This window comes from Drosophila subpulchrella, chromosome 3R, assembly GCF_014743375.2.
Source record: "Drosophila subpulchrella strain 33 F10 #4 breed RU33 chromosome 3R, RU_Dsub_v1.1 Primary Assembly, whole genome shotgun sequence".
Lineage (NCBI taxonomy): Eukaryota > Metazoa > Arthropoda > Insecta > Diptera > Drosophilidae > Drosophila > Drosophila subpulchrella.
Window position 1 is genome coordinate 7,380,425 of NC_050609.1, and position 21,219 is coordinate 7,401,643.

The following is a 21,219-nucleotide window of genomic DNA, read 5'->3' on the forward strand; positions in this document are numbered from 1 at the left end:
CCAAGTAACAAAGGAACAATGAAAATGAAAAGGACCCTACACATACAAAGAAAAACGCACCAAGACAGGGACACCGGGTGCGTGTATCAAAGCCGGATGCCAAATAAAAAAGAAATTTGTCAGTTATGGTTTATGTGCATTTGCCACAATATCCAATTAATCATTCGCCGTATGGATGGACTTGAAATCTTCCGTTCCCTGCCTTTTGATTTTTTACTTTTCACCGCCGGATTAGCATTGGCCAAACATTTTATGAAAATTACAAACAGTTTTTGAAAAATGAATCAAAACATGCGCACGTCATAAATTTCGTAAAAAGCATAATAAATAAAGGGAAATAATAACATTTTTATTACACTGCAGTCGTGGGCGAAAATTCGACGGAGCGTAGCCGAAAAAGCTGTCGAAGACGAAAAACCCCCAAAAATATATAAAGAAAACCCAACAGCTTCTAATACTTTCGAATGGCAAAAGTTTTGCAGCTCCACCGTTTGTTGCCTTTAATGATGCCATCATAAATTATTACATTGCTATTTCGTTTTATTGTTTCACCCGCGATTGAGCAGCTGGAAATTTTTACCTAGCTGGGGGAGAAAACAAGGCTAAACGCAATTATTATTACTTTTAAAGCATTTTTATGCCCTTTTATTTCCTGGCCACACGATTTTGCTATTAACGAAGCTGAAAACTCCTCGCCTGAGTGTACATAACAATCTTGGCAAGGCGAAAAATTTCACTTCAGAGTTTATTATGATTTTTATGGATATAATATTATAGGCCGGCCAGGCGACACTGCGCACGTGCAGGCCTCGATGTCCTGAAAGTGCGGAAAGTACGGAAAGTCCTGGCTTCCCAAAGTCGCCACCTGTGCGATTCAGCATATTCTGAACTCCCATTTCGGTCCACCGCCGAGCATATTGATGCTGGGCGTGGCTTTTTTTTGGGGGAGGCGGAAATTGTTAAAACTGTAATTGCTAAACGAATTTTAATGAGCTCATTAATTTGATAAAGGGATTTACACGGTGTTGCGGTCTGCCGGCTGGCTTCTGGCTTCTGGCTGCCGACGATGTCCTCCTCGTCCTGGTGGACCAAATTTTGCCATGCGGTTAACTCCGCCCAGGATACACAGTCCTGTTGGTTTGTCTGTATCCGCCGGCACTGCTGTCGGCATTAATTAAAATTTGCTTCAAATTATTTTCCAGCGTTTCATTATTTTTTTTTTCTTGCAAAAGCAGCACCAGCTGCCTTTGCTTGGCAAACAAAATTTGTTTGACTTGCTAATGTTGTTGGCGGTAACGTCAAAATTCACTTGCAGGGGGAAAAAAGTATTACTGGAAATGCTGAAAATTGCACAACAATAAGTACACGCAGTGTGGGCCACAGTGCGAAAAAATGAAGCAGAAAAATGGCGGGCGAAACTAAATAAACGAAGCGTGAAGAGATATCCAGCCGGAAGCGGCACTTTGTATGAGTGTATGTGTGTGTGTTGGCCACAGTTGGTTGCAGTTACAGTTACTGGGAAGTTGCGATGACACTGACAGTCGCAGACACACACACATATACAGATAGGCCATGGAGTCCTCCAATCACACACGCATATTCACTTGTCTGTAAGCCGAGAATGATGGCGAAACATTCCCTTTTTGTTGGGTATTTCTTTTTTTTGTTTGTTTCTTTTTTTACGCCAACAGACGTGTTCACAGTCCGTCTCCTGGCTTATTTTTTCCTTCTTTTTTATACACCCCAACGCTCTACAGTTCATCACGTGTCCGAGGAAAACGGCGGGCAGTTCGAGGCGGAAAGATCAAGCGGCGGATACTATTTCGAGGGTTACTACTGCTGCCACCGTCATTGTTGCCCCGAGTAACTGTAAACGCCTTGATAAGCACGAAAAAAGCTAATTGGATTTCATTCAATCGAAGTTGCCCCCCAGGAAAATTGGGAATGGGTTACAGTTCCAGCCGAAAGTGTGGGTAGAAAAGGATTTCACAGCCCGTAAGATAAACAATCTTCACAGATGCCAGACTTTGGTATTTCATATTTCGAAAAGAAAACCACAATGTTGGCAGAATTTAAAATCTAGTTCGTACCCTAGAAATCTTTAAGGTTGCCAACATGAAAGGAGTTTGTAAAATAGGGGAATTACAAAAACTTTTAAAGACTTTATACAATTATAATGAATGAATGAATATAAAAGCTTGATAAATTTTTAGAAATGGATATATCTTTAAGTCTTTGGTATTTTCTTAATATTGTTTCATATCATAAAAACAAATGGAAAATGAAAGTATATAAGAGGTCACTGCTTTATTCACTTGCTGACCCGCTCGATACCCGTCTAAACTTGATTTTTCCAGTTAAGCTCTCCCTCTCATTTTACCAGAATCCACATAATATTCGTAGTCTCCACTCGCCCACCAGCTGAGCACAATTTGCACTCATAAAGCAATTTAAATTCATGCCAAAGATGAAAGATATCCTTCGCTGGGCAGCCAGGACAATGGCAATAGTGTGCAAATTGCTGGCGCTGTTTAAGCAAATGTTGCCAAAGGAGACAAGGATAACCGAACGAAAAACAGAAAGTAAACCCCCTAAAAAATGAAGTTAAAATCCACAATTGTCGCCTGTGTACCTGGGTAAAAGTTTCCCACAACCCAGGTGTTTGAGTTACAGCAAAACGGTATGAAAATAAATAAAAAACCGGGGGAAAAGTACATGAAACAAAAAAAATCATCACGCACCGCAGTAGCAGATGAAATAAAAACAATAAAAATAACAATAAAGATAATATTTTCGCAGCCAGTTGTTGCACACTGTGTTGGCCCATCGATGTCATTGTTTTCACACTTTTAATACAGAGCATTTTGCAGTTGCGTAAATATTTTTACACCATCGCTGGACACCATATCTCATACCAACAGGATTTTAATCAAGCCATCAAAATATGGACAAATATGCAAATCAAGAGCGGAACGAAGGGTTCCCGGAATCCAGAGTCCGCCATCAGGACCCAAAGCCCATTAGCGAGTGACGAGAAGGGATTTTCATTGGCGGGGACTTGGAATGATGGAGCCAAATGTTGCCAAGGCGTCAAGTCAAACGATAAAATATTCAACAAGCGAGCCGAGAAGGCGGCAACAACAATGACAACATTAGTAACATTTGTTTGAATTAAAATGAAAACGCTGACAATCTCTGTGACTTTGAATGCCAAAGGCACCAGCTTGTCTCTAGCAAAAATGGGTGTGTGCGGGTGGGTGTATATGCTTAAATAGAATTAACATTCGTCTTGCCAGCAGCTACAAAAAAAGCAAAAGCAAAAGCAGAGGAAAAGCATAGCAAAAGCAACAAAGCCTTGTAACCCTGCAGCCAACCTTTCACTGGAAGCGAAAACACGACAGCAGATTTGCTCGGCAGCTCATTCATTTTGCGCAGCCTGTCTGGTGCTTAGATCCCACACCATGCCACGCCCACCGCCCAGCCGCCCCCCGGAAAATCCCCCACCTTCCAAAAAAAAAACCCCACCCTACAACCCACCCACTTTTCCCTGGCATTTCATTTGTATTCGAAACATTGTGTCCTGTTGAACATTCTTAATTAGGTTAAATCTACTGTGCGACGCCGGGTTCTTGGGTTGGGCCTCAGGATTTGGGTCCGGAATGGGTATACGTATATACATATATACACACACCCCTTTGCGGAGACCCCTAATGAAGTCAGTCCTTCGGGGAGGAGCTGGCACCCGGAACGCGTGTTCGCCATTTGGCATAATTTAGTGCGCCGCCGGCCGCCAAAGACACAAAACTCATATTTGCAATTTAAATCCAGGAAATGAAACAATTACAAAGTTTATCGGCTGCAATCAACCTCGCCCGACCCCATCTGGAAAGTCATACCATGTGTGGCTCTGTTTAAGAAGATATAATGGCGGATCCTTCTTATTGAGCAGTTAGTTTCGGGAATACACTCGAATTAAATTGGAGTATTTCTTACATAGAAAATAACAGAAACCATAATAGGGGCATACTCAGAGAACAATCTAGTATTTTTATTATATTTAAGCCAAGTTCTTTAAGTATAGTATGAACTTTATAATATTGTTTAATTTTATCAATACAACACATTTTGTACACTTGGTAAAAATTGTATTTTTACCTTTTTCTGTCTTGTTTCTTAAAAACGAATGAAAATAAGAATCTCTTTCTCTATATAGAAACTTCACTAGTTTTGCTTAAGTACAATGCTGAGATTTCTGGCAGTTTCTGGGAAAAGCCTGCTTGTCAGCCTGCTCAAGAGCTTATTATAAATGAACTCAAATTTAATTAAGAGCTGGCCATATTTTGTTTCAGTCTGTCCAAGGAACACGTCTCATCAACTTGGCCATCATCATCAAGTCGGTTGCGTAGCGTAGTGTCTCCATTTCAGGCTCCATCACGAACAATATTAACGTCATTGTGTGGCTTTGAAGCGCCCAAAAAATGCTGTTAACTAAACTTTTACGCAAAATAACACGGGAAAACATGGGACACGGAAAAGCCGACGTAGCCATAAACGTAGGAGATAACTTGAAATTCACTTTATTCGCGGGGCGACAAAATGAAGGCGCTGCCAAAAATCCACTGTATACGATTATGTATATATGTATACTGATGTCAGTGTCCCTTTTCCAGGTCCTGTTTTCCCTTTTTACCAAATTGAATTTCACCCTCGGACATGGAAAGTGCCCAAGAATTCAAAATGAGGCCGAGGCGATATGTTTATGATGCCACTTGTCTACCAAATACAATTTTCGGCATTTTGCCGCTCATATTTCAGAGCGCCATGCTCCTTGACAATTTCGTCGCTTTTAAATTTGCTTTGACATATTTCGGCCGACATCGGGCATTGGCTATATATATTTATATATATATATTGAAAGGAAAAGGAACCCAAGAAACACGTCCCAAGACCTTCCCATCTCCAAAGTCAGTTCGGGAAATCGAATTAAAAACTCATCTTTGCTCAATTTGTGCCTGCTCCTTGTCGAGCAAAGCAGCAACCCATGTCCCACATTTCTCACAGCCAGTCACAGATGATTTGGGCTCGTGTCCTGGCCAAAATGCCATCCCTTCCTTGCCAGCCTTTCGATGCTGTTTCTTGCAACTTTTTTATTGTTTTACTAGCAGAAAATCTGTTTTATTTGTACGTTTTTATTGTTGCTACGAGTAATTTAATGTGTATTGCATTTAAGCTAATATTTGAGTTGCTGCTCGGAGGTTTTAATGCCGCTTTTACGATCTTTTTATTGCCTTTTTATTTGCTTGGACCTCGAACCTGACTTGATATAGCCCTGGTTGGTCAGTGGGCCAAAGTGGCTCAACTTTACTCAACTAATTTCGAGCAATTACAACCGAACAATGGTATGAGAATGAGGGGCCAGCTTCTGTGTTTTATTAATTATAATTTCCCGTCAGCCAATTGCTTCATTTATGAGGACCAACACCCCCGATATCAATCATCCTAAGGGGCCATTTTCGGTTGGAATTGCAACCCTTTGAGGACACATTAGACACAGTTGGCTGGACTGGCTTTACGTGTTCCCCCCTTTTCAGGGGCGGAGGTAACAAAAGGGGTTCCATCTTAATCTCGACTTGGTCACTTCAAAGGAGTTGGACTGTGCGTCTGGAATGCAAACAAAGATTATCTTTGCCACAATTTATTTACCTTTCGCTGACCAAACCAATTTAGGATTTTAATCAAAATCCAGTCGGAGCAGGAGCTGCCATCAAAGCAAATAGTTGAGCTGCTGTCACTGTGCAAAGGGCAAAAGGGCAAAGGGCAGAGGACAAAGGTCCGAAGGCAGCCGGCTAATGCCCAGTGTCCAACCTAATTTGACGCTGACGAGAAACGAGAGAGAGACTGGATGTCCGCCTGTCTGTTTTTCCCACTGTCTGTCTAACTGTCCGTTTGTCCGTTTGACCGACTAACCAACTGACTGACGGACATGCCAGTCTGTGCATAATGCTTATTACCGCAATCATTTACTGCACTTGGCCATGGCCCCTCTATCCTAGGCCTGTTCTAGGTCCTGGTTCGGCGAGGAAAGGACTCCTGGTCCTGCGGTACCCCTTCCATTCGGAGACCCATTTCCCCAGGAATGCAAAATGCAATCTCCAGGCAAACGCACTCGACTCCCGCACATTAGTGAAAGTGTTGCAAGCAGTGAGAGAATAAACAAGTGTACATTGGCCCTCACATGGGTTTTACACTTAGAGAAATTAATGGTTAACTTGACCTTCAATTAAGATGTTTAAAAAATTTTGACAAAATACATTCTTTAATATATTCACAACATAATATAATTCTTTAAAACTTTTCGTCTTATAAACGTTAGTTTTAATATTTCCATATATAATCATGCAACTTTTAATATTTAAGTTTCGATTTTTATCAAAACATAAAAAATGTTGTGATTCAGTTTTAAATGTTGACTAATTTCAAAAAGTCAAGGTATCTCAAACGTGATTTATTATATTAATTCAAGAAATGTTGTTAAGCTGTTTACGTTTTCTTTCTTCTTTGACATGACTTTTAAAATAAATCCAGTCAGTTTATCAGTCAACGATGACTGAGAAATTGCTTACTGGTTTTTAAAAGAACTTGAATATTTAAATCAGTGCATCCTGCCATTTCTTGCAGTGCCGACATGCAACAGTTTCCACTATTTAATGGCGATCTCCGAGCAGCCCGCACTCCAAGTGGTTAACACACATGTGGGTGAGTGGGTGTGCGTTGGTGCCGTGACATGTTGGCTATTATGAATTGTGCAATTGTCGTCATCGCCAGCGAGATGCCATGCCCATTCAGCGCCGCTTTAGGTGCCCTTTTTCATTCGCCATCGCCATACCATCTCCATACCATCCCCCATCTCCATCTCCAGTTGAGCTGACAGCCAGTCAGTCACTCCATCTCCATCTCCCAGCTACCAGTTCCAAGCTTTTGGCCCCATATCACTCCTTCTGTTAGTCACTTCTAGTGCTTGGTTTCATTCCGATTGCCTGCTCATCATCCAGCAGCTCTTTGTTTGGACTACAAGGACGGGGACGACTACCATGGCACACACGGCGTATACTGAATGCAGCCTGCGTTTGCCTTCGTTTGCTTTCGTTAGCCTGCAGTTGCCGCCATTTTTCAACTGACTGTATTTCTTCTTTTTTTTTCCATACCATTGCTTTGTTGCTCCTGCTCGGCACTCCTAGTAAATGACTCTTCAACGTTTGTCGTATTTGTCTGGCAGCACTTTGAAGTGCCAAATATTTTTACATTTGTATACTGTGTTGCCTTTTGTCATTTGTTTTGGCCATTAGTTTGCTGCCTGCTGCTGCCTGACAAATGCACTTCCCTCGCTGCAGACACCGAAAATCAAGCTGCTTTAGCATTTATGACTACGGCAGGCACTCTAATTAAGCCACCAAGTGCTTCAATCAGCAGTCAGGTGAGAAGCGCCGCAGTTAATCAGGCGAGCAAGTATTTAATTAAGTGCGGGAAATGGAAATGCAATGGGCTTCATTATGTTCTTCGCACTGCAAAATCTTTTACCGCCATTTCAGGTGGTTCAGGTGTTTCTGGGTGGTTGCCTTATCACTATAACATTTATGCGCTTTTCCCGTCGCATCAAAGTCATCAAATGAAACGAACGTCATTCTATAGATATATGTGTATATACAAAGTACCTACTCTGAATCGGACTCAAAATCACAATCTGAATCTGTGCGCTCTGCGTGTAAAGCTGTCAGCTAGTTTGCATTCATCAGCACCAATGCCGGCAATTGAGTGACACCATCCTCATATTCCACTATCACCGTCATCATCATCATCGTCATCAGGATACCATACCCATCTCAAAGATTTACATGACAGCAGTTGCAGTTCGTTCGCTATTCATTTGCTGGCAGCCCTTCTGATTGCTTGTATTAGTGATTGTCAGTTGGCTATAAAGGGGCGGTGGGGCGGCAGGGGGCGTGGCTGTCTCTCCATTTGATTGCCATTGCAACACACGTAAATCTCTTGTGCTTATGAATATGCGAATGGCGAATAAAATTCCATGTTTGTCACTCCGAATTGATTGAAGTGTGAGTCCCGACTCGCTGCGTTATATATCACAACATCCTCTTCATTATCCAAGTGCAACTATTATTGGTGTGTCCTCAAAGGAGGAACAGCTTTGAGCGCTTTGAAACCAATATATTGATTTCTGGCTGTGCAATTGAATGGCGCCCTTCGGCGCCAAACCTTCGTTACTCAAGCTCCGAATACCAATCAAACAGTTTCTTATGACCATTGTGGCCTTCTGTCGGCACTGGGCAAAGCATTTAAGCCATTAACACGCAAAGGTCGCCAAATGGTATTGATTATGACCGCTGGCCAGACGAAGGGGCCAAGACGCCCCAGCGAAACGATAACAAATAACAAATAACAATAACACACAAACAATCGGCACAAAGAGTCCGTCTATGACTTTGGGGTTCTGGTTTGTCTGGGGGAAATTCAAGGCTTTTATAGCTAAACTGTTTTTCCTTACATTGTCTGGCTGTCTCAGTCTGGAAATCATTCAAGGATGATTCACAACTGTCAATTAATTCGTGATCCCTTGTTATCATTTTTGTACCATAATGATTACATAAATTACACTAAATGCCCATTAGACTTCAGTAATCTTGTTCTGACACTTTAATTAAAAAAGTTATAAGAATAATCTAGCAATACCAATATAAAGAAGTAGTTCTTATAAAAAATTGTATCAATTTCAAATGCAAGGTATAAATCTATATTAAATTTCTGAATTTTAATATGAACTCAACACTATCTGTAGTGCAATATCAAATAAAGGAGCTTGAAAAAATGTATACAAAGCATCTTTACAATTTTTGAAGCATGACAATTTTGACAATTTTGAAAACTTTTCCTATCCAGTGCACATCATACGTCTCTGCTTCTGGTTTTACCTTTCAAAGCCTTTCTCCTTGCTCTCTTGGAGGGTTTCAAGTACGACCTGGAGATATGGAGCACGACAAGTATTTAGTCTATCGGTATTTGCCAGAAAGGCTATTAATCAATAAATACCATTCGCCGAGGGGTATGTAAACGTTGCACACGCAGGCATTCAGCAAATGCAGGACCCCCGCAATTATGCCAAAGGCGCTCGAAATATAGAACATGAATGCGAACTCGTTGCCGCAGTGATCGATCATGGCCACCGCGAGGGTGAGGGCGCATACTATGCAGATGAGGCCGCTGGCGAAGTTAAACGTCATCGCCTGTAAAACACACTCGTTGAGCATTCATCATCACCGCCAAAAACCCCAATCGAATCCCCGAAAAACCCCCATACGTATGTGTGTACGCACAATTGGATCGAGGCCCACGGTGGTGCAGCACAGCCGGAATATGACGAGCACCACACTCTGGAGGGCAATGGAGGGCAGTACGAAAGTGTACATCCACACCGATATCCTGTACTCCTCGCCCCGAACACAGTGGGTGGATAGGATGCGGATGAGAAAGACCAGGGCAATCACCTCCAGCACCTAAAGGACATAGGCGGATATATTATTGGACACCGTGGTATAGCAAGATTCCAATTCTAGTCACCGACCGCCGTTAGCAACTGCAGCACAAAGTTCACAATACGAAAGGGAAAGCTCATGATGGTGACCTGAAATTTTGTTCAACTCGTTGACACTAAAAACAAATTTGCCTACAAGTGGAGATTTTGGGAGGAACAGGTTGAGAGCACTTTCTATTGTAGTTCGTTTGTACTTTGAATGGCAGAAAGTCTGAAATTATTCGAATTTGACCTTCTTTTTTAAAACAAATCAAATTAGTGTGACCAAGTACCTTAAATTTGCATTTCATAGCATTTTGAGCATACTAATTTCATTAAAATCTGGTTTTTGCAATGTTTCTCATTTCTAATTATGTACTTCGGTATTTCTTTTCAATAAGTAAGACCACTTCATGAAATAGCTTTCTCTAGGACTTTGCAAAATGGTATATCGCAAAGGCACAGTATCTGTTTATGTTTATCTGTATGACCTTCTTTGCTAAAACAAATCAAATTAGTGTGACCAACTACTTTAAATTTGCATTTTATAGCATTTTGGGCATACTAATTTCATTAAAATCTTGTTTTTGCAATGTTTCTCATTTCTATTTTTGTACTTCGGTATTTCTTTTCAATAAGTAAGACCACTTCATGAAATAGCTTTCTCTATGACTTTGCAAAATGGTATATCGCAAAGGCACAGTATCTGTTTATGTTTATCTGTCTGACCTTCTTTGCTAAAACAAATCAAATTAGTGTGACCAACTACTTTAAATTTGCATTTTATAGCATTTTGGGCGTACTAATTTCATTAAAATCTTGTGTTTGCTATGTTTCTCATTTCTATTTTTGGACTTCGGTATTTCTTTTCAATAAGTAAGACCACTTCATGAAATAGCTTTCTCTATGACTTTGCAAAATGGTATACCGCAAAGGCACAGTATCTGTTTATCCACTTGGCAGGAAAATTTTATTGCTTTCTCTTATTCGTTTTTTTTTCGTTTTATGTTTTTCATTTTGTTTTGGCACTGCTAATCTAATTGGCCTCGATAGCGCTTGTTGAGCGAAGTCGTTGCCCCGCCACGCATTTGTTGCTTTGTTTGCACTAATTTCATTACTTGTGGAATGTGGCGATGATTTCATGCAATTTAAAGCCACATTTTTCAGTGGCAAAGCATTTAGCATAGTACCTGACCGGACCGAACTGGACCCAGACCCATGGAACTCGGGGACCCAAGTGCCTAAGAGTCGTCGCATAACCGACTAGTGGCTAGAGGCTAGACCCACTCCAGGCTTTTATAATAATTGCCTGTTGACACGGGATTGTCGAGGGTCTGGAGCCACCGTTAGAAACGTGGGTTTTCGCTTCGGAACACCGACTGGGATCGAGCAATGGAAATGCCGTTGATAAATGAAATTTTCAAAACGTGAACCAACAAGAGGGCACAAAAAACAAACGAATTCAAACCGAACACAAAACAAGCGGAAAAAAGGGGGCGGCAAATATAATTTAATTTGTTCGCTTTTCAAAAGGTGCTCAGCCCTTTTTTTGTGGCCCAATCCCAAACGAGGTTTGGTTAAGCATTGATTGCGCAGAAAAAAACACTTAATTTATTAAAAAGAAATTCCCCCACTGATCAATACTTCTCCGAGTCAATTGGCAGAGCCCCATTCTCCCCCGAGTGACATAAATTTTGTCAGCTTTGTTGCGACAATTGCATATTAGCCAAACATGACAACGTTTCGCCTTTTCCTGGGAAATTTATGGAAAAATGTTGCAAAGACAAGAAAAAACTTTCTCCTTGAGATGGAGATGCGAAGTGAAGTCAACTCCCCAGTGGAGGCCAAAAAAACGAGCTAAGGGCACAGAACACGAGGAAGAGAAATGTTCTCGAATAAACAACAGCGGAAATGTAGGCTATGATTTGCTTACTTCTGTGGGGGGGAGGGGGTCTTCTGGTTTCCAAAGGGACTTGGACCAATGACAAGGGCGGTGTGGCAAAAGTTCAGAGAGCTGGCGTAACATAAATCAAATGCATGTAAAATTTTCGTACTTTCCGCACACATATCCTGTGATCCTGTGCAAGTGCATTGGGCAGGCCCAAAGCAGGACAACCGGTGGAGGATAGGACGCAGGACGAAGGACATACCAAGGATGGTACATTATTGGTGGGCAAGTGTTGGATGGGAGTGGGAGTGCGTTGTGTTTTGTGCACATCCGTTAACTTTGTCATTTTTGCTCATTTCCTTCCGGCATGTGCAAGAAAACTGCAGTCGAGGCCGGGGCAAACGAAACGAAATGATTCCCAGCAGTGCTCCACTGAGCCACCGAGCCACCGAGCCACCGAGCCACTGAGCCACTGACAAGCCGTAAGCCGTAAGAAACCCAACCGAACTACAAACACAAGCCTGGCTGGCGAAACAAAAGCAATGCGGAAAGCGGCAATAAGTTGAGGGCATAACTTTCAGTGCCTTCAAGAACACACACGCCAGAGGCGTGCAAAGGGGGGCCGTTTGGGTCTGAAACTTAAGCTCACAATTCTTTTCACATACTAAAATTCTTGACTTTTGATCGTGGTTTTTAAGTCTGCATACGCCAAGCCTAGTTTATTTCTTGGTAAGTGCTTAATTACTTTTAAAAAAATATTTACAAGATTTTTTTCTTTTCTACTGAGAAAGCAATGAACATCTATAAAATGAATTTTACGTTGTAAAACTTGTCTTAGGATTTTCGGTATGATTATTATAGTTTTGATAAATAACAAGGAAGAACGCTATAGTCGAGTACCTCGACTATCAGATACCCGTTACTCAGCTAAAGGGACCAAAGGAAAATGGAGATATGCAAGCAGCAAATGCGCCACCTACCGGCGGTAGACAGATTTAAGCGTTGTGGGCGTTAGAGTGGGCGTGGCAAAGTTTTTTTTAAATCAATCGATAGGTATTGACGAGACGAATACATTTCAGCTAAAATTTTTTATCTAGCACGAAAATTGTGGGCGCCACAGGCTTGGGCGGTTTGTGGGCGTTAGAGTGGGCGTGGCATATTCGCGTAACAAACTTGCGCTGCGCTCAAGCCTACGGAATCTAAATCTGAAATCCCGTTTCTCTATCTTTGATATTTTCCGAGATATCCGCGTTCATATTTACGATTTTTTGAAGTTTGTGGGCGGTTTGTGGGCGTTCAAGTGGGCGTGGCAAACTTTTTTTAAGTCAATCGGTAGGTATTGATGAGAACAATACATTTCAGCTAAAATTTTTTTTCTAGCATCAAAGCTGTAGGAGCCACAGTTTTCGGCGGTTTGTGGGCGTTAGAGTGGGCGTGGCACTCTTTTGAAACAAACTTGCGCTGCGCAGGAATCTCAGGAATCTGCATGCCTAATCCTAGTATTGTAGCTCTTATAGTTTCCGAGATCTCAGCGTTCATACGGACAGACGGACAGACGGACAGACGGACAGACGGACAGACGGACAGACGGACAGACGGACAGACGGACATGGCTAGATCGACTCGGCTAGTGATCCTGATCAAGAATATATATACTTTATGGGGTCGGAAACGCTTCCTTCTGCCTGTTACATACTTTCCGACGAATCTAGTATACCCTTTTACTCTACGAGTAACGGGTATAAAAATGGATTTACAAAAATAAATTAATGAAAATTAGATAAGTTCACAGTGATTTGAACACTTTGGAAGCAACCTACAAAGCAACCTACAAGCACAAAAAATTTCGTTTAAAATACCTTATTTTGTATAACTGTTTCAAAAAGTTTGTCTTTCAGTCTTAAATTATTATTGAAATATTTAAATGAAAAACAGCTAGTTCTAAATAATCTTCTTTTATCTAAGCCCCTCCTGAAAAACCCTGTAAGTACACCCCTGACTTAAAGGGTGAGAGGGCTCAGAGCATTTTGCATGAAATTAGAGTCGTAAGACACAACGAGTGCCGGGCAAAAAGTCTTGGGTCTATAACTTGCTTGTTGGAATTTAATTATTTTGCAGTTGCTGTTTCAGTGGTGCAACTTGGTCACGGGGGTCTTATTTTTTGTACATTACACGCCCACCCTGCCCCTCTGCCGCCCCCTGCCGCCTCTCTGCCGGGAATCATGTGCCAAAAATAGCAAAACTTTGCTGCAATTTTCATTCGCATTTATTGTGTTGACATGCTGCCACACTGCGTATACGTATCCTTGATGCAGCCAAACAATTTATTTATTTAAGTCGAGTTGAGTAGCAAGTAGGAGTTGTACTTGTAGTTGTAGTTGCAGTTTGAGAAAGCGGGGAAAACTTTTCGCCGTATGTTTGTGTTTGAGAACTGGAAAATAAAAAATATTTGTACACTTCCCGTTGTGTGCAGTTTCCTCGTATCCGATTAGATGGCCCTAGATTCCCGAGTCTCATATGGGAAATGCAGAAGTTAAAAAAAAAGTAGAAGGAAAGCGGATTCGGGCTGAACAGAAGTTAATCCCCATGCCACCTGCATTACCGACAAGCTGGCTAAATGCATTCAAAGTCAAAGCCACATTAATTAGCATGCTTAGCTGACTTTTATCAAAAACCAATTAAATCCACACACTCACAAACACACACACACACGGGGGGTACAAAGTAAAGTTGATAATTAAATGAATCTGTGTGAGTGGCTTTGAGTTCAAAGTTGGCAGCCAGCTAAAAAAATTTTCTTTTTTAATTTCTCAGCTAGTGTGTGTGTGTGCGGTGTGTGCTCTTTGGTATAATGACACATGCGACACAGAGGTACTAAAAATATATATGCATAGCAGGGGCTTAAAACAAAAAATCACAAATAACATTATTAACGTTAAATTAAACTTTGGAATTTTTGTTTGCCCGCCCCCGCCCAAAAAGGACTCAAAAAGGAACGAAAAGGAGTAACTTTTCGCAGAGTGGCTGAAAAGTACATTAAAACGAGAGGGCAGAAACAGGAAACGGAAGTGAAGACCAAAGGCTTGTTTATGTTTACCGTAATTTGCGGCTCACTCTCACAACATAATCAAAGACTTCAAATAAAGCCGCAGAGTTGGTCGTAATCGAGCATCTTACCTAGTCGGCTTTAACTCGACTTCTGTGCGAATGTAGTGAGATTTTCCCTGATTTTTCCGCCACAGCTTTTCCGCTTTCCCCAGCCCCCCGCCCACTCGTATTTGTCAAGTTGCAAGTGTATGCGTGACACGTAGTAAATTAAATGTGAAACTCTGTAGCAGAGTGTAGCTAACTGAGAGTTTAGTGTTCGTGTGTGAGAATCCGAGTTTGAGTGGCTACAAAGAATGCTGTTGAGCATAGCTATACACATATATATATATATATATATATATATATATAGTATACCCCTGCTATAAATCATCAAAGTTCAACGTTTGCCATTTTGTCTACAATGTGCAAGTGTGTTCGAAGAAGGCGAGTGTGTGCGTGTACCATGTACGCTAGTCTGTGTTTGCGTGAGTGTTTGTACCCAAATGTGTTTGCTTTGCAATTTCCTTTTATTTATTTAAAGTTCTTTAGCAAACATTGCGCTCTCTGTACCACCAGTAACACACCCCTCAGACACGCAGGCAATGTTCACATTAAGTTTGCTGCCAAAAGTTTTAACAAGTAATCTTTTAATTAAGTGCCAGCCAGCCATCCTCCTCAGACATCTACTCAGACACTCTGGCATTCGGCAATCCCAGAAATCCTAGAATTATGAGAGCAACAGGAAGAAAACGGTGGCGGAAAAACGCACAAATCTAATTTGATTAATGGTCAAATGCTAAGCTTAATTAGTGGAAAAAACAGCAGCGGAAAACGCGCCAAACCAACTGGAATCGGGCATTAATGGTTGCCACAAATACGGGCAGGAATAAGAAATTAAATAAATAACCACAAAACAACAACTAATTGCGCCACAAACGACAATGGCATAAACAATACAACGACCAGTGAAAAGGAAAAGCGGAAGAAAAATGGAAAAAAACAGAGCTGAAAATATTTCGCAACTAATAAAAACATTGCGGTGTACTAAATCAACTGGAAAACTGTAAAACACATTGAAACAAAGGTGAGCGAGAAAACGTAAAGCGTGGGAATGTAAAAGGATAGCTATAGGTGTTAGAACTCAAGATACCCACTACATCATTTTTTAAAAAATAAATTTTTTTGTAAAAAATATATTATGATAAACTATAAAAAAGATTAGTATTTTATTTAAATGTATTCGATTTACAAAGATCTTAAAGTTACTAGAACCATTTTCCCTTGTATTTCTATAGAACCTTGTATATTATCGTAAACAAATATGATGGAGGAAAAAATAATAAATATATGAAGAAAATAAAAAAATAAGATAAGAAGGGTCCAGTATTAGGTATGAATCTTTTATAGGTACTGCTTAGTATCTAGTAGTTACATAACACAATATACCCCTATTATTCAGTAGTACCTGGTATAAGAAAGGAAACAAGGCAAAGGAAGGTGAAAATAAATGAGAAAGATGGTAAATAGTTTCCCCCAGGGGCAGCAGAAATAATGGCAAATGACATTTGACATTAGTTTTCTTGCGCCATGAACATTTATATTTTTCCAGCGGCGCTAATTAAAGAGATTGTCATGGTTTATAATTGCGGCACTTAAGCAAAGCGATGCTTTAAGTGCATGCATATATGCAACGAGATCCCTTCTCTTGAATTGATTGGCTTTGTTCTTTTTATCCACATCCACACACAATCCCCTCGGTAAAAGTCAATGTACTCTGTGGATAGGGATTTTCTTCTTTTTTTGTTGCCCCTTTCCAAAGCATTGGATCGCATTTCATACAATTGCGAATTGGAGTTTACATTGTCGGGAGAGTCTTTTTATATCGTTCCGTAATTGGACTCCACTTTCAATTGCTCTGTACTCTAAGCGTCTCTTGAGTTTTCAACCTTAATTGCACTTTAGCAACGTTTTCTGGGTTGTGTTTGTGTTTGACCAAATTTCGTTGCTACTGCAACTGCCTCTCCCACTTGATAGACTGATTGATTGAGTGATTGATTGTTTGGCCGATTGTCGTTCAAGTGCCCTGGCCAAAGGAGAGAAATATTTGCATAGATTTAACTAATTGCCGGACAAACGAAAGCTTTCGGCTTAAATCGACGAGTGCCGTCTACTTGACCAAATATTGGCATTCGATTTTTCAATAACTCACTAAATTTGTTATTAACGCGATAAGCCCATTTGAGAATGATGAGGTCTTTACGAGAATTGACAGAAGATCAAAAGCTAAACGGCAATCATAATTAAGTTTGCGAACAAACGATTTCAATTAGCAGAAATAACAACATCTAAGCAGCTGGCCAATCAGCCAAGTTCACGACCTTTTTGACCAAAAAGTGCAAACAAGAGATGGAAACTTGGCCAGAAACTTTAGCGATAGCAGCTGGTCCTAATTAAAGCCGAAAATCTCAACATTTTACACCAAAAAACTGGCGATGGCAAAAGGGGTGGTGGGAAAGTTCGACGGGGACGCTAAACCACTTTTCCAAGATAAACGACACTTTTGGCAATTTATTTGGGCCAGTTCTCAACGGCTCTTTGGCCAGCGCACATTTTTGGGGTATTTTTAGGGTATACTTTAGAGGCCACATAACATTTCAATTTCCTGGCCCCATGAATAATGGCAAATGTCCAAGAGCTGCTGGCCAAGCGATGTAGTTGCCATTTATAAGCCAGGGAACTAGAAACCCAGCCCAAGTCAAAGGTTTGTGGCCAACTTTTGTGGCTGGCTAATTGAACTAATTGCGAAAAAATAGCTGTCCAATTTCCCCGAGGGGCATTCGATAGACAAAATCAAGGATATTCATTTGGACTTTGTACACAAGTCCATCATTCAATTAGTTTTCGAGGCAGGTGGGGGCTTTTACACAGTTCATATTGAGTTTTGAGCGAGTTTATTAAATGATATTTCCTTGTAAGCTGACAGCTACGCTCAGTATCCATTTGGCTTGGCTCAATGACAAACCCGACATTGACATGAATATTCACTTTTGAGCAAACACACTCACACGAATACGGATGGATTTGCAGCCACTTAATATGGCAGCATGTTAATATTCATATCCGCCCCCCCTTCGTATTTGTCAATCAAAAGCACACAGGTATACACAACATATATATCTATTTATGATATTTGTGGTAGATTTAAACCAAACTCAATACTCATTTCATTTCGTGCCAAATATGAAGTGAAGGCCTCTTCATTACGCCGCCGTCCAAACCCTTTTTGAATGTTCCAAATGGTCGAGTGTAATAATTGATATAAAAAATAAATAAATTATCGAAAATTTAATTACCTGATGGCTATTTGTTTTGGCCGACGTCTGTTTTAATTGCTTTCGATGCGACAATGCCGACGACAAGGGCATGTGGCCTAAAAACGATAAAAGGGTTGGATATTATTAAATAAATAGTGGAGTTTGGGCAATGTTATGAATGGAAGTATATGCACTATATGGGGTCAAGAAAAATTACAATTCAATCGGCGAGGTGTGGTGTGGAGTGACGGGGGCGGTGTGAAAAAGCGACCACCGCATCCGCAATCACTAAAAATTAATTTCAATTTTATTGCAGGCAAGGATAAAGGATGCAGGACTCCACCCGCGGGAGGATGGGGAAGGTGTATAAACCCCGGCCGCAGTGAGAACAAAACAAAACTGGAGTGAAATATGCAGATCAACTCGGCTGGCTGTCAAGGGGAGTGGAGTGACGGGGAGTAGTGTATTTTCAGCAAAAGCCAAACATTTATGAAAATGCAAAAGCGTTTTTAAGGTTTACCCCAGGTAAGCTGCATAGCCAGCAGCTGCAGAGCGATATTAATGTGAATGGCTGCCAAGCAAAAAGCAAAAAAAAAAAAAAAAGAAAGACAGAAAAAACCAAACCCAAACTAAACTGGCAGCAACTGCAGGGGGATGCCAAAAAACAGAGCATGAATTGCGGTTTAAACATTGAATTATGAATATTTCTTTACCTCGACCCCGACCTGGATATCCCCGGGTGCCAGCGAACATTTATCATCCTGCCAGCCGAGATTCTGATTAAAAGCGAGAAATGTTTCGTAATAATCCCCCAGTCAAACCAAAAGCCGTGTCTTACTAAAATCGCGAATTGCGCGAATGTTCGCATCAAAATTGCAAGAATCCTTTTCTGCTCTCCAATAAGAAAATCTGTGCCACGAACTTTAGTCTCATTTGAGATCAGGGAATTTTGTTTTAGTTGAATGATTACGTATAATGAAAAGGAGGAAATTCGCATTCAATTTGTAAAGCAATTCACTTGCTTCTTATGCTAAATGGCAATGGCATTATATAAATTAGACAAAAGCGAAAACTTTCCGAGCAGCGAGAGTTGTATCCTCGTTTCCCTGTCCCCTTCTGCGACCATAAGCTCAACCCGATACCGGGAATTTTTAGCCTCGGGCCTTGAGCCACTATAATTGGCCCAACTTTTGCTCGGTTAGCATGAAAACTCATTTATTTCAGCGCAATCAACACACATATACACACTGACAGGGCAGCGGGCTAAAAGTGGAAGTTATAGCAATTAGCGGACTCAACTGAATGGATCCAAAAGAATTAGGCAACAATCCAGACAACCGTAGCCAGGCAACGCCGCAAACGAGGAGAAAGTGGAGAAAGGACCTCAAGCCGATTGAAGTGGGGATGCAAAGAAAGGATGTTTATCTTTTTTGCAAGCTAGTGGCTCTTGCTTTTCGAGAGAGTGCACAATAGGAAAATATCATTATCAACCAAGTGTTACAATTGACAACAGAAAATTGACTGAAATGGTTATTTGACTAACGGCCGGTTTCTCAATGTCAAGTTAACTTGTTTACACATTTGATTTTTAATTTCGTGTTAGGTTTTATCTGACTTAAGTAGTGGTAATGTTCTAGTTAAACTTGTTGGTTGTCAACTGACCTTCATGTTAACTTTCTCTGATCAGATAAAAAATAATAACTTTAACGGGACATTAAGAAATCCGACCTTAAGAATAGCTTTAGCCATACAAATGGTATCAAATTGACCTATACTTTATCTCTTCCTGAACAAAAACTAGAATAAATGTGTTAAGATTCTAATAAACAACAGTAAGTGAAAAAATATTTCAGGCCTAAAAGTAATTAAGTAAGTATGTAGTACCTCCCCAAAGTAGTTTTGTCCCCTAACTATCTGTAATCAACTACAACGTATAAAAAACACAAGCGTAATTAGCTGATTGTTTCGAATATTTAAATGGTGTCAACATTTCCCATTTTCCTTCGTATTGCAATTAACAACGGGTGGACGTTTTCTCACAACAATTTTCTTTTTTGCTGAACATTTTTTTATATATTCGGGATATCAACTTTGTATTGATTTATTGAATTTTGTCCATTTTTCCGAACTCATTAAGACCTATTCATATATGTGGCCTTTATGATTGCTACATGCTGCATTGTATTCCTTTGTTTTCTTTGCTTAAAAAAATGAATTTGTCATTTAATTAAGTCAGCAGACAGAGAATAATTTGCGCAATTTATGCACGACAGCCATTTGCATAATGCAGCGCAACAAATCACAAATCAAATGTTTATTAATGCCCAGACATGGACTGGAAATCTACAACCAGGCCAGGCCACAAACCAAATCCACATCCACATCCATATCCATATCGTTTTGCATTTTGCAAACACGCTTCGCTGGCCTCTCCTCATGAATTATGGCAAAACAACTCAATCAAAATGCAAACTGTCAAATTTAGCAACAAAAAAATCAGAGTAAAATGCACAAAAATATAAACAAACAGCTAGTTACAAATGAATTAGCCATATCTATTTATGCTATCCTGCCCGAAGGGAGCGTGAGTGACGGCGTGATAACGCGTTATTACACTATAAAATCATTAATATGGCGGCTCTAATGTCACGGATATGTAAATGCAGGCCCTGTCACGCGAAACGCTTATAAAACCAAAAAAAAAAAAGAAGAAAATATAGACAACGAGCCCTGAAATGCGGCATTAGCTGCCTATAGAGGAGATCCTTTGACAACGCCTACCATTTGAGGCCATTACCCAACACTTTGGCCATAAAGTTGAGTGTGTGCCCCAGTGCCAAGGCAACGAAATCTATTAGTTTCCCAAGGCTTGGCGGGAAATTCCAGCCAAGATGCCAGAGTGGAAGGTGGAAGGCAGCCGAGAGCTGCGACAATTCCGTAAATTTGATATGCGCAATTTGTTGGCAAACGAGGACAGAGACACAGGACGAAGGACCCAAGGAGTCGAGGGGTGTCCTCATATATGTACTGTGCATATAGAAGGTAACTACCAAACTGCCTGGCAACCTGTTGCCGCTTGTTACGCACTTTTATGACGCCAGCGGGTGGGCTTCGAGTGGATTGCGTGTGTGGCTCAGTTCTAGCCTAACCCCAACCAAAAAACAACCTCAAAGTAGTCCCCATTAAAGGTAATATGCCACATGACTCGCTGATGGAACTCACACACATCCCTTTTCGCAGATTGCTATAACATAATCAGAAGGCACAGTTTTCGCAGGGGTGGAGATGCCAGGTGTGGCCTAGGGTAAGCTAGATGAAAGCAACCAAAAATGTACCTTCTAGTGACT

General features: G+C 40.8%; 2 protein-coding genes across 2 annotated transcripts in view; both read right to left on the reverse strand.

Moving 5' to 3' along the window:
- Positions 1–21,219, reverse strand: part of LOC119562096 (limbic system-associated membrane protein) — a 134,095-nt gene that overhangs the window by 93,122 nt on the left and 19,754 nt on the right. The window contains exon 2 of the mRNA XM_037875395.1: positions 17,912–17,988. The gene's annotated coding sequence lies outside the window, so the exon portion shown is untranslated. The remainder of the gene's footprint in view (positions 1–17,911; positions 17,989–21,219) is intronic.
- LOC119562122 lies at positions 8,850–9,793 on the reverse strand. The gene is made up of 4 exons (XM_037875397.1): positions 9,635–9,793; positions 9,387–9,566; positions 9,103–9,296; positions 8,850–9,031 (listed from the first exon to the last, which is right to left on the reverse strand). Exons 1-4 carry the CDS (start codon positions 9,683–9,685, stop codon positions 8,959–8,961), a joined length of 498 nt encoding a protein of 165 aa, XP_037731325.1. The 5' UTR covers positions 9,686–9,793; the 3' UTR covers positions 8,850–8,958.